The 13,923-nt window shown below is 36.3% G+C and overlaps 1 protein-coding gene across 4 annotated transcripts in view; it reads left to right on the top strand.

Moving 5' to 3' along the window:
* The window catches only part of MMS22L (MMS22 like, DNA repair protein), a 142,539-nt gene that overhangs the window by 93,246 nt on the left and 35,370 nt on the right, over positions 1–13,923 (top strand). For all 4 annotated transcript variants that reach the window (XM_079939782.1, XM_079939781.1, XM_079939780.1 and 1 more), the window contains 4 exons: positions 3,996–4,189; positions 8,631–8,781; positions 10,523–10,674; positions 11,477–11,619. In XM_079939782.1, coding sequence (XP_079795908.1) covers positions 3,996–4,189; positions 8,631–8,781; positions 10,523–10,674; positions 11,477–11,619 — 640 coding nt within the window. The remainder of the gene's footprint in view (positions 1–3,995; positions 4,190–8,630; positions 8,782–10,522; positions 10,675–11,476; positions 11,620–13,923) is intronic.

Below are 13,923 nucleotides of genomic sequence, written 5' to 3'. Positions count from 1 at the left end.
AAATTGTAGAGTATCCTGATTCCCATCCAGTTTTCCATTAGTTAGATCAATCAGGCACTTGGAGTAATTACTCATAGTGGTTTAGAACAACTTTTTTTAACTTCGAACTTCCCATTATATTTTTTACTAATATAGATTGAAGAAAGTTGGCAGGTTTTGCAGTAGAACTAAAAAAGGAATTCAGTTGTTAATTGTTGTTAATCCCTTGCTTTCTGTTAGCTCTTATCACTCACATTTATTATATTATGCTTTTTCTATGTGGTGCAAGGTCCATCAATAGATGACTTTTCTTTACATTTTGAGGCATAATATGTTAGAAGTATTACATATGCAACTATGACTACCAGGAAAATGATGTACAGTATGTCATACCTTGTTCCATAGTTACCAGTTATAGGAGAAGCAAGAGCATACAAAGGTGAGAAGTAAAACCTAGATGTAGTAGTCTAATAAGTGTTCCCAGAACCCTGTCCAGGTTATTAGGGAGGAACAATGCCTCAGAGACCAGGCTGGCAGATAGCAGCAGTCAGATGCTGCAGGTTTCAGTGCGTCTTATGTGATAGATGCCTCAGTACATTTGTGTGTCTGTGTGAGGGTGGGAAGGTTGGGGGCAAGATGGATGAGTGAATATGTGAAATCACAACAGGAAGTAACATGAAGATAAAAACAGGAAAACAAATCCTGGAAAGTGGGGCACAAGAGCAATTGGATACAGGAAACAGGAAAGTGCTTGAACTTAATGAGGTAAGCCAAAAGAGGCAGGATATCAGAGCTAAAATAGAAGCATATGAAAACCTGGATAACTAGGTATGTAAAAGTTTGGGTGTTTTCATAGTGTAGCAATAGGTTCCTAAACACTTTTATTATTTTTTTTTAATTTGGCTTCATTATGTCTTACTTGCAGCACACGGGATCTTCGTTGTGGCCTGCTGAATCTTCCATTGTGGCACGCGGACTCAGTAGTTGCGGCACATGGGCTCTCTAGTTGTGATGTGCAGGCTCCAGAGCGCACGGGCTCAGTAGTTGCGGCATGTGGGCTCTCTAGTTGTGGCGCGTGGGCTTAGTTGCCTCACCGTATGTGGGATCTTAGTTCCCCGACCAGAGATCGAATCTGCATCCCTGACATTGGAAAGCGAATTCTTAACCACTGGACCACCAGGGAAGTCCCCCCCTAAACACTTTTGAGGACATTATTTCATGTGATCTTCACAATAACCCTGTTGGGTGGATGATAAATGATTGTTCCTAATCTTAACTCTTTAGAAAGCAAGAATTGGGGAGGTTACTCATTTTTTTTTCAAGGTCACACAGCTCACAGTAGCTTTGCTAATAACCAGCAGCTTTACCCAACACAAGTGTTACTTCTATTGCCTCAGTTTCCTCATTTATAAGATTTGAATAATAATTGTACCTACCACATGGGGTGAGAAACAATGCTTACAAAATAACTAGCATGGTGCTTGGCACATGGTAAATACCAATAAATGCTAGATGTTGCTATTGTTTCTACTATAAGAGCTGCAATTTGAATAACTTGATGTTCAGCAGATTTTATTTTCTGCTATAATGTATTGCATCTTTTAGAACATAAGTGGGCTGGTTATCTGTGTATTTCCAAAATGATTTTAACCCATGTTAAGTTAGTCTTTTACTCAAAACATTTGCCCCTGCCTCTTCACGAGGCAAAGAGCTACATGCGGCTTGTCTAGCTTCTTTTCTTAGGCTTACTAAAATTTCTTAACCCAAGTAGGGAGAGAAGAAAATTGATCAATATTTAAACCGTGTGTGTGTGCGCGCATGTGCGTGCATCTTAGCATATAAGGGTGTGTGTCTTAGTGTGTAAGGGAAAAGTAGGGGCTTCAGAGTCAGATTTTGATTCAGATTATGGGGCCAACTCTTCTTAGCCATGTGACCTTTGGGCATGTTATTATCATCTTCATCATCTATAAAGAGGATTAAATGATACCCATCTTACAGAATTGTTCTGATCTTTACTTAAAGAATTTCTGGCATCATAAAGGATGATCAGGGCTTCCCTGGTAGCACAGTGGTTGAGAGTTCACCTGCCGATGCAGGGGACGCAGGTTCGTGCCCCGGTCCGGGAAGATCCCACATGCCACAGAGCGGCTGGGCCTGTGAGCCATGGCCGCTGAGCCTGCACATCCTGAGCCTGTGCTCCGCAACGGGAGAGGCCACAACAGTGAGAGGCCCGCGTACCGCAAAAAAATAAAATTAAATTAAAATTAAAAAAATAAAAATAAAGGATGATCAGAAATAATACCCTTTCCTGGGGAATAGATTTTAGTGAGTGAAGAAATGGCTTAGTTTATTTAGAAATAGTGAGTAAAATCCATCCTACCCAAATACAGTAAGTTATTTATTATCCTTTGAGACCAATGTACTTTGAAAAAGCTATAGGTGGGTTTTACAAATGGTGGTATTATTTTACTTGGACTCCGGTGTCTTGAAATGTACCCATGAACTTTGCTTTGTGGATGTAGGCAGATGAATTAGTTGGCTAATGGATTTTAGTGATTTGATATTCATCTTACTCAAAGCTAAAGGACCTGAAATGGTTCTTTAGTCACTAGTTCAAGTTGAAAGCATCTCAGGCAGGTTTTTACACAAAGAGAACATAGCAGATATTTGGTTAGTTTTTATGAGACTTGCTTACTATGATATTCTTTCCCCAGGCATTTGTACACTTGTTTTATTTTTCAGTACTTCAAGTAGCATTAAGTAGTATCTCATGATCATCTAAGAATTCCAATGTAGAGAGGCACAGAGTCCTAGTGTTACATAATTTATACTTAAAATTTTTACTTTTGTGTAGTTATGGGAAAAGTACAAAGATGTGGTCTTGCAACCAGTTTGATCTTTTTGTGGAATTGCTTTAGTTACATGCACTAGTTCTGTATTTTATATAGTTATTTTGAGTGTCCACTTCCCTTAGATGAACTGATTTAAAACATCAGGAGTGTTGGAATTAATGTAATATTTCCTTCTTTTTTAAAGTACTAGTCGTTTTTCTTAATGGAATACTACCATTATTGAAGGAAGCCTTCTGCCTTAGCTCCACTGGTTGGTTTTCTCTGCTTCCTCTTTAATTGAAGAAAGCAAATCTAAGGATGGTATTCATGCATTTGTGTCTACCCTCAATTGAGATGGCAGTAATATAAACAGAAACAGGAATAATATCACGGTTGCACATTTAATTTTAAATAATATTATTAACTGCTGGGCATATTGCATAAATGCCTTCTATTCCAGATCACTAGAAAAATCTTTTAGTATATACCCCTCTTATGTTTCTTTTAAGGTCTAGAGATATCTAAATTTTCAATAGGAAAAAAAGGTGAGTAAGTGATGAATTGAAACTTGAGACAGTATTGAATTCATGTTTTATGGATTTATGGAGAATAACTTTTTATTTTTTTCTACTATGTGAAAATGATTATAGATCTTTTTGGACCAATGTACTGATAATAAGGTTGTATCTAGCACAGTTTTATATACTAGCTCAACACCTGTGTCTGCTCTAAACAAGGAAAGTATTTTAGTTTAAAATATCACGCATAAGCCATAAATACTCACTGTCCTCTTGGTACATCATGCCCTAAAGCTCACAGGAGAAATGGTTTTAAATTTTGTTTTTATGTCTAGATTGTAAGTAAAATCACTTGTCATAGTTGCATAGTTGCAAAATGCAAACCTTCATTCTGAAGCTGCCTGTTTCTTATTTGGATATGCCATATTAAAAAGCATATAATTAATGGTTGACATTAGTAATTAACATTAACTTTATGGTGCTTAATATGCCATCATTCATCCATCAAATAACCAGAAATGCATAATGTCTTGGCATAAAGGTTTTAATTATATAAAACAGTTCTTCAGTTTTCATATGGTGTAAATGTTAAAAGCCAATAATGTATTTAAAGAAAAATTTTTGTGAGTATTTGTCGGGTGTTAACTGTATTTTTATTTCTTTTTAGGAGTATGCATCAACAATTGTGTCAGGAACTTCAGAGGGAGAATGTGGACCTTATTGTGCAGTCTTCATTATCGGCTAAAGAGCGCCACCTTGCTGCAGTTGCCAGTGCACTATGGAGGCATTTCTTTTCATTTTTGAAGAGTCAGAGAATGTCACAGATAGTTCCTCCCTCACAACTCGCGGATGCAGCTGCAGGTCAGCGTTGTTAATTTGCTAATTAGTTTCTCATTTTGCAGACTGTCAGTTTTTTCTTCTGTCTGCTTGGTAACAAACCCTTATTTTATTATGGTGCAATAAATATTTTGTCAACCAGAAAGATGAAAAGAGGTACATATTTTAAAATTAGGAACCTTTGGCTTGTTTATTATTTTCCTCTTAGTAAAGGTAAAAATTAAGTGATCATTTTCTAAAAACAAAAGATCACTTTTAACCTTAAAAATATTGAATGTACGTGAACTTTTCTTATGCATGCATTATTCGGAAAGTAAGGCAACATTTGATTTCTTCTAGTTCGAGTAGTTTATTTTCAAATTGTATGTTCAGATATCTAGTATAAGATGAAGTTGAATAAAGAGCAATAAAGGATGTAGCATGAATTCCACTTCAACATCAAGCAGATGAGCCCAGAATGACATGGAGTATAGAGAATGTTATTGTTCTGACTTCATTAGATTCTATTTTAGGTTGTAATTTTTACTTAATTTGATTATTAGCCTATGGACATGTCCTTAGGCTTTAAGGGACTCTGAATCAGATGAAATTATAGGCAAGAATTTGCATATATGTGCATATATGCACTTTCCCAAAAAGAAGTCATTATCTTTCACAAAGGGATATTTTACCCAATGTATGTTAAGAAATACTGGAATAGAGAGAGATCAATATGGTGACTGCATGTATTTAAGTGCAATTTATATGAAGGTATTTAATGTATTTAAATATTAACACTTTTGAAAACCTAAGATCTAAACCAAGGTTTATTTTACCCTGGTGTGAATGAGGAAAGCTGAGCTAAAAGCACAACAGAAAGACTGCATGATATAAATTTTAAAAGACCTTGAATTCTGGTAACACTTGCATAATTAAGACTTTACAGTGATACATAGATTGAAGAATTGTGACAGGGCAACGGTTTTCCAACCAGTGTAATGTCTGTGAAAATAAATATTGATATTCAGTTTAACCAAAGCAGTCATTACTAGCCGATATGACTTATCTTTCTTCCATTCATCATCCCAACTTCCAGTTAGTTACCAAAAATTATATTATACAAGTTGAGTCAGTGCTGTCCTAGGCACTGAAAATAAACAGTATATAGATATAAAGCAAAATATGTGTGGGTTTTGGGTTCGTTTTGAAATAAAGACTTCATAGGAGAGAGAAATTTCCTGCATTAAAAAAAGGTTATTGAATACCCACTTTTATTGCCATTGGGGATATACCAATGGGAAAAAAAAAGGACTGCAATTCTTTTTTTCATGTATAAGCTCCATGTTTTCATGGAGCTTATAGTCTAGTGGCGGGGAGAGAACATAAATAAATCAGTAGGTAAAATGTGTAATATGTCAGATGGTGAGATGCTATGGAGAAAAATAAAAATATAGAAAAATATAGGGATAGGGAAAGCCAGAGGCAAGTTATAATTTTAAACAGAATTGTCAGGAAAACCTGTGTAAGTACCATTTGAGCAAAGACATGAAGGAGGTGAAATATGCAGCTATGCAGCTATGAGCTATGCAGAAGTCCAGAGGCAAGAGTGTGTCTGGTGTGTTTGAGGAACTACAGGAAGCCGTCAAAGCTCTCGTGGAATAAGAAAAGGAGTAAGAGTAGTCAGAGATGGGGTCAAGCAGTTATGGAGAACTACTTTGTGTTCTGCCCTGTACGTAGCTGTGAAGACTTTTGCTTTTACCCTGATATTAGAAGCTGTTGGGGTCTTGAGCAGAGGAGTGATAGGATCCCTCTGGCTACTGGCTGGAGAAAAGACTATCGGGAGATGGGGAGGCCACGTAGGGAACTATTGTAACAGCTCAGAGCTGGGCACCTTGGGCTACAGTGGTAGCAGTAGAAGTGGTGAGAAGTGGTCAGATTTCCAATATGAAGGTAGAGCTGACAGAATTTTCTAAGTGGGTATGCTATGGTAAGCAAAACAGATAAAGGGAGAACCCCTTGTTTGAGATGAGGAAGATTGTGGCAGGAGCAGATTTTGTGAGTGAAGACTAGGATTTTCATTTTGGACATTTTTTTTTAATATGTCCATTAAAGTTCAAGTAGGGATGTTGAGTTAGACCCCTGGATAATGAATCTAGGGTTCAGGGAAGAGGTCTAAGCTGGAGATTTAAATTTGGAAACTATGTATATATAAATAGTCTTTAAAGCTATGAACTGGATGAGACTACTAGTAGAGTAAGTACCAGTAAAAAGAGAAGTTTGAGGATAGGGCCCTAGGATATTCCCATGTTCAGATTTGTAGGATAAAGAAGAACCAAGAAAGGAGACTGCAAAGGAATACCAGTGAGGTGAGAGGAAAACCAAGAAAGTATAGTGCCCTGGAAACCAAATGACAGAGCTTTTCAAGGAAGGAGCAGTTATCAACACTTCAAATGCAGTTAATGGGTCCAGTAGGATGAGGCCTGAGAATCGGTCCTTGGATTTAGTAGGATGGAGGTCACTGATGACCTTCAAGAGCAGTTTTGCTGTAGTGGGTAGAGACAAAGGCCTGATTGAAGATATCCAAGAGAAGATGTGAGAAGAGGAATCGCTGACTGCAAATGTAGTAAATCTTTTTGAGTATCACTGTCTAAGAGAAGTAGAAAAATGGGGATGTTAGCTGGAGAGGGAAATGGGGTCAGAGAATTTTTTCTAACAACATGGGAGAAATTTCAGCATATTTATAACGCTGACAGGAATGTTTAGGAGTGAGGGAAAACTTGATGTGGCAAGAGACTCACTTGTGTTTTGATGCCCAAGAGAAATGGGATCCCATAGAGGACTTGGCCTCAGATATCCTGTAGTAGCAGAAGAGAAGGCAGAGTAAATGGGCCCAGGTGGAGGTTGCTGGGTAGATGTGGTGGTTCTCTTCTGACGTTTCTCATTTCTCTGTGACGTAGTAAGGTCATTAGCTGAAAGTGAAGATGGGGAGGAGATGCTGGCTTATGATGGAGCAAGGAAAGAAGGTATGCAGTAATCCTCTAGGAGAGTAAAAGACTGAATGGACTAGAGAAATGTGGTAGAAATGATGGCCAACTCTAAGAGTCCACTTAAAGTTTGTAGTCATAAACTTGAAATGAGATCAGTCAGCATGGTTGTTCACCAGCCATTTATACTGTGTAGGTGTAGGTGCATGTGGGGAGAAGACCAAGGATGTAATTAAACAGATGGTGTTTTTTCCAGGAAAGTACAAAAAATCAAGTAAGAAGCAAGGGAGTTGATGGTATATGAAAATCAGTATAATAATGGACCATGTAATCAAGCTGCCTAAAAAGGGGAAGGAAGGGGAAAACTTGTAGGATCAATGAATTGTAGGTCCTGGTGGAATCAAAGGATTGCTGGATTTGGGAACCTACAGGAGGAGAGTTGGAAAGGTAGTTCGATGCCAGAAAGAGGGGTCTTCAAAGTGGAAATTATGGTGAGATTGTACTTATGGGTAGTGCCAAGGTCTCTGTATCACCATGGGAGTGAATGGCTAAAGTAGAATGGAAGATAGACTCACTGTAGGAGAGGAGTTCAGTGCCAGGAGATTGGAAGAAAAATCATCAAGGACTATGACAGGAGTGCAGTTAGAAAGGATGATAGTGAGCTAAAATCTTCAAGGGATGAGAGGAGGTGAAGGAGGAAACGGTAGACAAATGCAACAAGGAGAGTTAGTGCTGGTGACTTAATCTGATGACCTAAGACTCAAAGCCAAAGGGAGGGGGAAGGGAGAATGGTATAGAAGCAGCCATGTGGACCAAGAAGTAAGCTCACCTTATGTGGGTCCTGTGTACGAGAGTGTGGGAGAATAAATAGCCACCATTTGAGAGAGCTGCATAGGAGCAGTACTTAAGAAGCAATTTATTGATAAACATATAGTGATATAGTGCAGATTAAGTTGGGGAATCCCAGGAAATCACAAAATAAAGTACATTTGTTTACTATGGTGACCTAAGGAATTCTAGCTCCTAGGCTTTGTGAGCTCTGAGGGAAGTGGAGTATCATTGATTGATTGTAGAAGATCACTTTTTACTAGAAGAGAATGTCCAGTGTCCAAGGTGAGGAAGAACTCTGTCTGTGGCAGGTGATGAGTAAATTAACTCAATTGGAGAAGAGTGGATGCTAGAAATAATTTTTGTAATGGGTCTTTTGAATGGGAGAGTCACATAAGCAGAGACATCAGGTGTAGAATTTGCCATTTGAGAGGGCCATTATAGATTCATCATGATGATGCTGAGATAGATTATTCTAGACCCTTTCTTGGAGATCCAGATGATCGCCACAGAAATTTCTTCGACAACATGAATTTAGTTCAGTTTTAGCTTTCTGTTGTACGTTTCTAAAATGTGACATTTTACTATTTAGTGCTAATTTTTTAAAAATCACTATTGATATAATTGGGGGGGGTTAAAAAATTCTCACTGAGTTTTTCTCATTTTAAATCCAGATTTTACTTTGCTGGCAATGGACTTGCCCAGCACAGCTCCATCAGATCTTCAGCCTCAGCCAGTTACATCAATGATACAACTTTTTGGTTGGGATGATATCGTCTGGCCCCAAGTTGTAGCCAGATATTTAAGTCATTTCCTACAAAATAGGTAAGTGTTTTTATTTCAGGTATGCACATTAATGTAAGCCCACGATAGATGAGTTCACTAGGAAGGTAAGAATTTTCACAATAAAAACTGATCTTTACTATATATACTCTCACTTGGGCAGTTTGTTGCTTTTCTGTGTATCAGCATTTTGACAGTATTAATAGTAGGAAAGCTTTCTTAAAACAGTGTTGTTGCTGTTTTGTCAAAACGGTTTTTGTAGGACTGCCTCATCCTCATCCTGAAAAGACCTTTCTTCACTCACCATTGTGAAAGAAATTATACAATTAATATTGCTGAATATGTAAGACACTTATATTACTGTAGTTTTAGATTTAATGATAGCTTTCCTCTTCACAGCTAGATGTTTAAAGCTTTGAGTTTTGTGTAGTCATGAACAAGAGACATCCCCACCCTGAACTTTGGTTTCCATATCTTTAAGTGTCTCCTGCCATATTACATAAGAGATCTGAGGAACCCCAACAGAAAAAATATGCAATAGATAATAGAAATAGTATAGAATAATCAGGACAATTCAAATAAGAATATCAAGATGAGGGAAAATAAAATAAATACACAAACCTAAGAGACCAGTGTAGGTCTGATCCCAGCTGCCTGCCAGTCAGTGAAAATGAAGAGAGGTATTCTTCTCGAAAGGAATTCATTAAGCAGAGTCATTAATCATTTTCTCACTGGCTTTCAGTTGTAAAGTAAGGGAGTTCACCTTCAATTGGATTACTTTCAGGATCCCTTCCAGCTTAAGAATTCTTTAATAACAACAAACATTTATTTATATTATTTATTAAATACTTTTGCTGAAATTATCTGAAAGGATTTCAGTTTTTAAAATAATATTGTGTGTTAGTCACAGTTGAAGGAACTGAAATGCAAAGTTGGTAAGTAACGTTGGGAAGGTTGTATAAGTAATAAATGACCCATCTGAGTTCTTCTGTTTTGTGTTCTCTTTTTTTATGATAACTTATATTCAAAGTATTTCAAAACAGTATTTTTAGAGTTACGAATTTATATGTATTTTTCAAGCGTCTTAACTTTACATAACATTTATAATTAGGTGAAGACCATCTTCATTCTCTCTATCCTCACTTATAAAATGATTAGAAATCAGATTTAACTAGGGCTTTGACTTTGTAAGATAATTTTTTTTTTAATCTCATTCAGATGTTATTTTGGAATTCCTTAATAATGACTCCTGTCATTATTAAGGTGGGGGAGCAGGAAAGGAAGGGATGGGAACAGGATTGGTCAGGAGAGCCACATAGAAATGTATTTTGTCTTTTTACCTTTTTTCTTGGTCATGACCCCTTCTCTGTTTACTCTAAGGGCCACTGGTTTTTATTGTACTTGCCACTTCCTTTAGTATTATCTCACCTAGCTAGTTAATCCCCTTCCTTGTTTTTCTAATTTTAACCATGTTCTTCTTTCCCTTTCTCCTTTGGCATTATCCTATATGTATGCCATCAGTGGGAAAAGGAAAATTAAAAACTAGGGCATTACAAATGAAAGCAAGAATATTTGTCTAAAATATCATTTTGTGTGTATCTGTAGAGTTTATTTTCAGCAATGCATGTCTGCATTAGTGTGTTTGTCTGTAAAATAAGTGAGGCCAAGAACTGGGGGATATTAGAATGTTTTCCTTTATTTCTGAATCTCTGTACTCAGGGAATACATTGTCAGGGTTTTGTTTTGGTTTCTCTTTTTAATATCCATCAACTTATTTTTACAGCATGTTATGTGAAGCGCTTTCTCATTCAGGCTGTGTATCTTTTCAAGCCCTAACTATAAGATCATGGATCCGTTGCATTTTGCAAATGTATATAAAAAACCTTTATGTGCCAGATGACTCGTTCATTGATTTAAATACTGAACAGGCAGTTGGTAAGTATTGCAGGTGTTTTGCTTTCTAGATAGCTAAGTATGTTTAAAATTTCCTGTTTCATTATGTAAATTAATAGGGAAGATAAAAAATGTATTTGTAAATAGGTATTAATATGAACAGAAATTTACTTCCTTTTGCAGCCTATTTCTTTTTCTTGATATTTTCCTGTAACTGTATAGGACAAATTTCTCTCCTATAAAGATAAAAGAACTTGTTTCCTTGGAAGCTAGGAACAAAAATTTGCTCTCAAATGACGAGCTATTTTTTTACCTTCAAGAAACTGATCACAAAAAAAAGTGGAAATATGAAGTAAATAACCAGATATCACACTGTTAACACCCTATAAAGAAAAATATCCAATTATGAATAATTTCATCCCATTTCCTTGTAATTTTTTTGTTTTTAATATCCCAAACAGTTCTGATTGTCTGTAGGGCGTGCCTTATCCTAAACCTATTGTTTATGGCCATTCATAAATCCCACAAAGGCTGGACTGAAAACATGCTCCAAATTTACTTTTATATATTATTAAATCAGTTGGCTTTACGTGAATAGCTTTTGGGACTAGGACGTTCACAAGTACTCATTTGTTTGTTTTTAAATAAAGCCTTCTCATAGTGAGAGAAACTTAGAAGTTTTTAATAATGTAGAAATTTTAATTTTAAAAGAAAGCGTTGTCATAAATGAAGAATGATACGTTCCCTGTTCTCCCATATATATGTGTGTGTGTGTGTATATACATATATATATATATAAAACATAAATTTATAAACATATTATATAAATATTTTATTTTAACAGAAAAAGACTACATGGAACAGTTGGCTGAACTGACAAGGTTGCTATTTAAACTCTCAGAAGTAAAGAATATTCTCTCAAAGGCTCAAGTTGAATATTTACCTATGCAAGAAGGCCCTAAAAAAGCACTTGTTCTGTTCCTCGAGGTATTTTTTATTCATTAATATAATTGTTCAGATCAGTTACAATTATTTTTCCAAAAATCTTGAAGTGTTCATAAAGTTTTTCCATAAAATGAATTATTTTAAATTGAATCATATTACTGGTTGCCGCTATTATAAAATTCTGGAGGAATAAAAATGTGAATCTAAGATATAGCACAACTCACTCTTCAGGACAGCAGAAGAATTACGTGTAATAAAAAATAATAAGAGTAAAGAATGCCACATAAAAACCTTAACTCCAAGTCTGATCTAAATTGTAGGAGTATCTTATTGTTGAAATTGTTAGATAACAATATTCTTCAGGTACTTAAATTTCCTTGTATATGGTCCATAATAGTTCCAACTTAATGTTTACCACCCTGTAATGAACAGTGTAAATTTTACAGTAAAATTTTAGTGTATGCAGCATAAGCACCAACTACTTCATATCATAGCATGGTTGGGGATTTAAAAACCAATCCATTTGTTTTATTTTGCCTCTGTAATAAATAGTCCCATTCAACATTGTATTTTTAATTATTAATTTTGTAGGAATCTGTCTTATGTAATAGTCTTTGTTGTATAGCCTGAGGTCGTTAATGTGCTTGGATTAGTGTTTTTGTAAGCTATTCACAGTAAAACTTAGTTTATTTTCCCACATAGTAGTTGGTATTAACTGCAACGAAGGTCCTTACAATCCATAAGCTCTTTCCATAAATGTGAATTCTTCCATTGGTTTTCGTTAAGTTAAAGTACAATTGTTACAGTTAGAGATGTCATATAAATCCTAAAAATATTTCGTAGTAGTAGATGTAGATATAAAATACATATTTCTCTGGAGCCTTTTATTTAGTTGTTGATTGGATCTCCATCATTAATTAATTCAGCACCTATGCTGGGGACCATACTGGACCAGAAAGGGAAGTAGAAGTCATGCACTACACTGATCATTTTCGAAGGCTCTCCTAATTTAATCCTATCCAAATTAATTGCTTTTTAACTACTCACTAAATAATAGTTGTTTGCTAAATGCTAGATAGTATTATGTGAGGACTTCTTGGGGATTTGAAGAACCAAAAGAACTAGTCCTTGATCTTAGGGAACTTTTACTTGTCTGAGAATACAAGACATACACAAAGGCTAAAATAATAATATAAGACAGTATATGCTAAATGTCAGTTAGTTGATAGGTCAATCAGTAGGTTAAGAATTCAGAGCATCTTGGTATAAGAAGTTAGATTTTATCCTGTGAACAGGCTTTATAAATTTTTAAGTAGGTCTGATTTGATCAAATGACTTTAAGAAAATTGGTAACAATAGAGTAAATTAAAGGTGCCGGAGCACTAATGCCAGAAGCTAGTGAGTTTAGGAGGAATTGAAGATTGCACTCTGGGATTTTTGAATGATTATGAAATAAATACTGTGTTTAACCAGAAAAATGATGACCTTAAGGAGAAATAGGAACATCATGATTTAGAGTGGGGCAGAAGTAGGTGAGAAATCCAATTTTAAACCTGTTTAGTTTGAGGTTGTGTCAGGGCTGCTCATGGTCACCCCACCCCAGGTGCTATTATGATTCGCTAGGAGGACTCACAGAACTCAGCATATAGTTGTACTTACATCTATGACTTATTACAGTGAAAAGTTTCAAAGTACAGTCAACAAAGAGAAAAAGTTCGGGGGTGAAGTCTGGAGAAACCAGGCACAGCTTCCAAGAGTCCCCTTACAGTGGTATTACACTGGAGATGCTTAATTCTCCCAGCAAGGAATTGGGACAACACCTATGAAATCTGTCAACCAGGGGAGCTCATTAGTGACTCAGTGCCCAGAGTTTTTAATGGGGGCTGGTCACCTAGGACCTGTTTGTTTGGCACTTTTAAAAATCCGGACTCCCAGAAGGAAAGCAGATATTCAGTATAAACTGTATTGGTTGCACAAACTGTTTAGGCACAGTGAGCCATTCTTATTGGGAGATGATGGGGAAAATCCAAGGGTCCAAAAACCAACCAAGGACCAACCGTGCAAATAGGCCTCTTAAGGGTAATGACATTGGCCCCTGCTATATTAACTCTTCTCTGCACAGAAATGATAGTGTGACATGAAGGTGAGGATAGTCAAGGCACTGAAAAATATACGTCTCATAGTCTGGGGAGGTTAAGGCTAAACAGAGAAATATTGAAATCTAGGGCACTGGTTCTTAAATGTCTGTTTCATAGACCTCTAGGAGTCACTAATACTTTTCAGGGGTTCTGTGAGCTCAAAACTATATTGGTGTTTGTACAAATAGCGTAAAAGCTGTAGCAGAAA

Source organism: Stenella coeruleoalba, assembly GCF_951394435.1.
Source record: "Stenella coeruleoalba genome assembly, chromosome: 12".
Classification (NCBI taxonomy): domain Eukaryota; kingdom Metazoa; phylum Chordata; class Mammalia; order Artiodactyla; family Delphinidae; genus Stenella; species Stenella coeruleoalba.
Note: the sequence above shows the minus strand (reverse complement) of the source record. Positions and strands in the feature narration are given on the sequence as shown.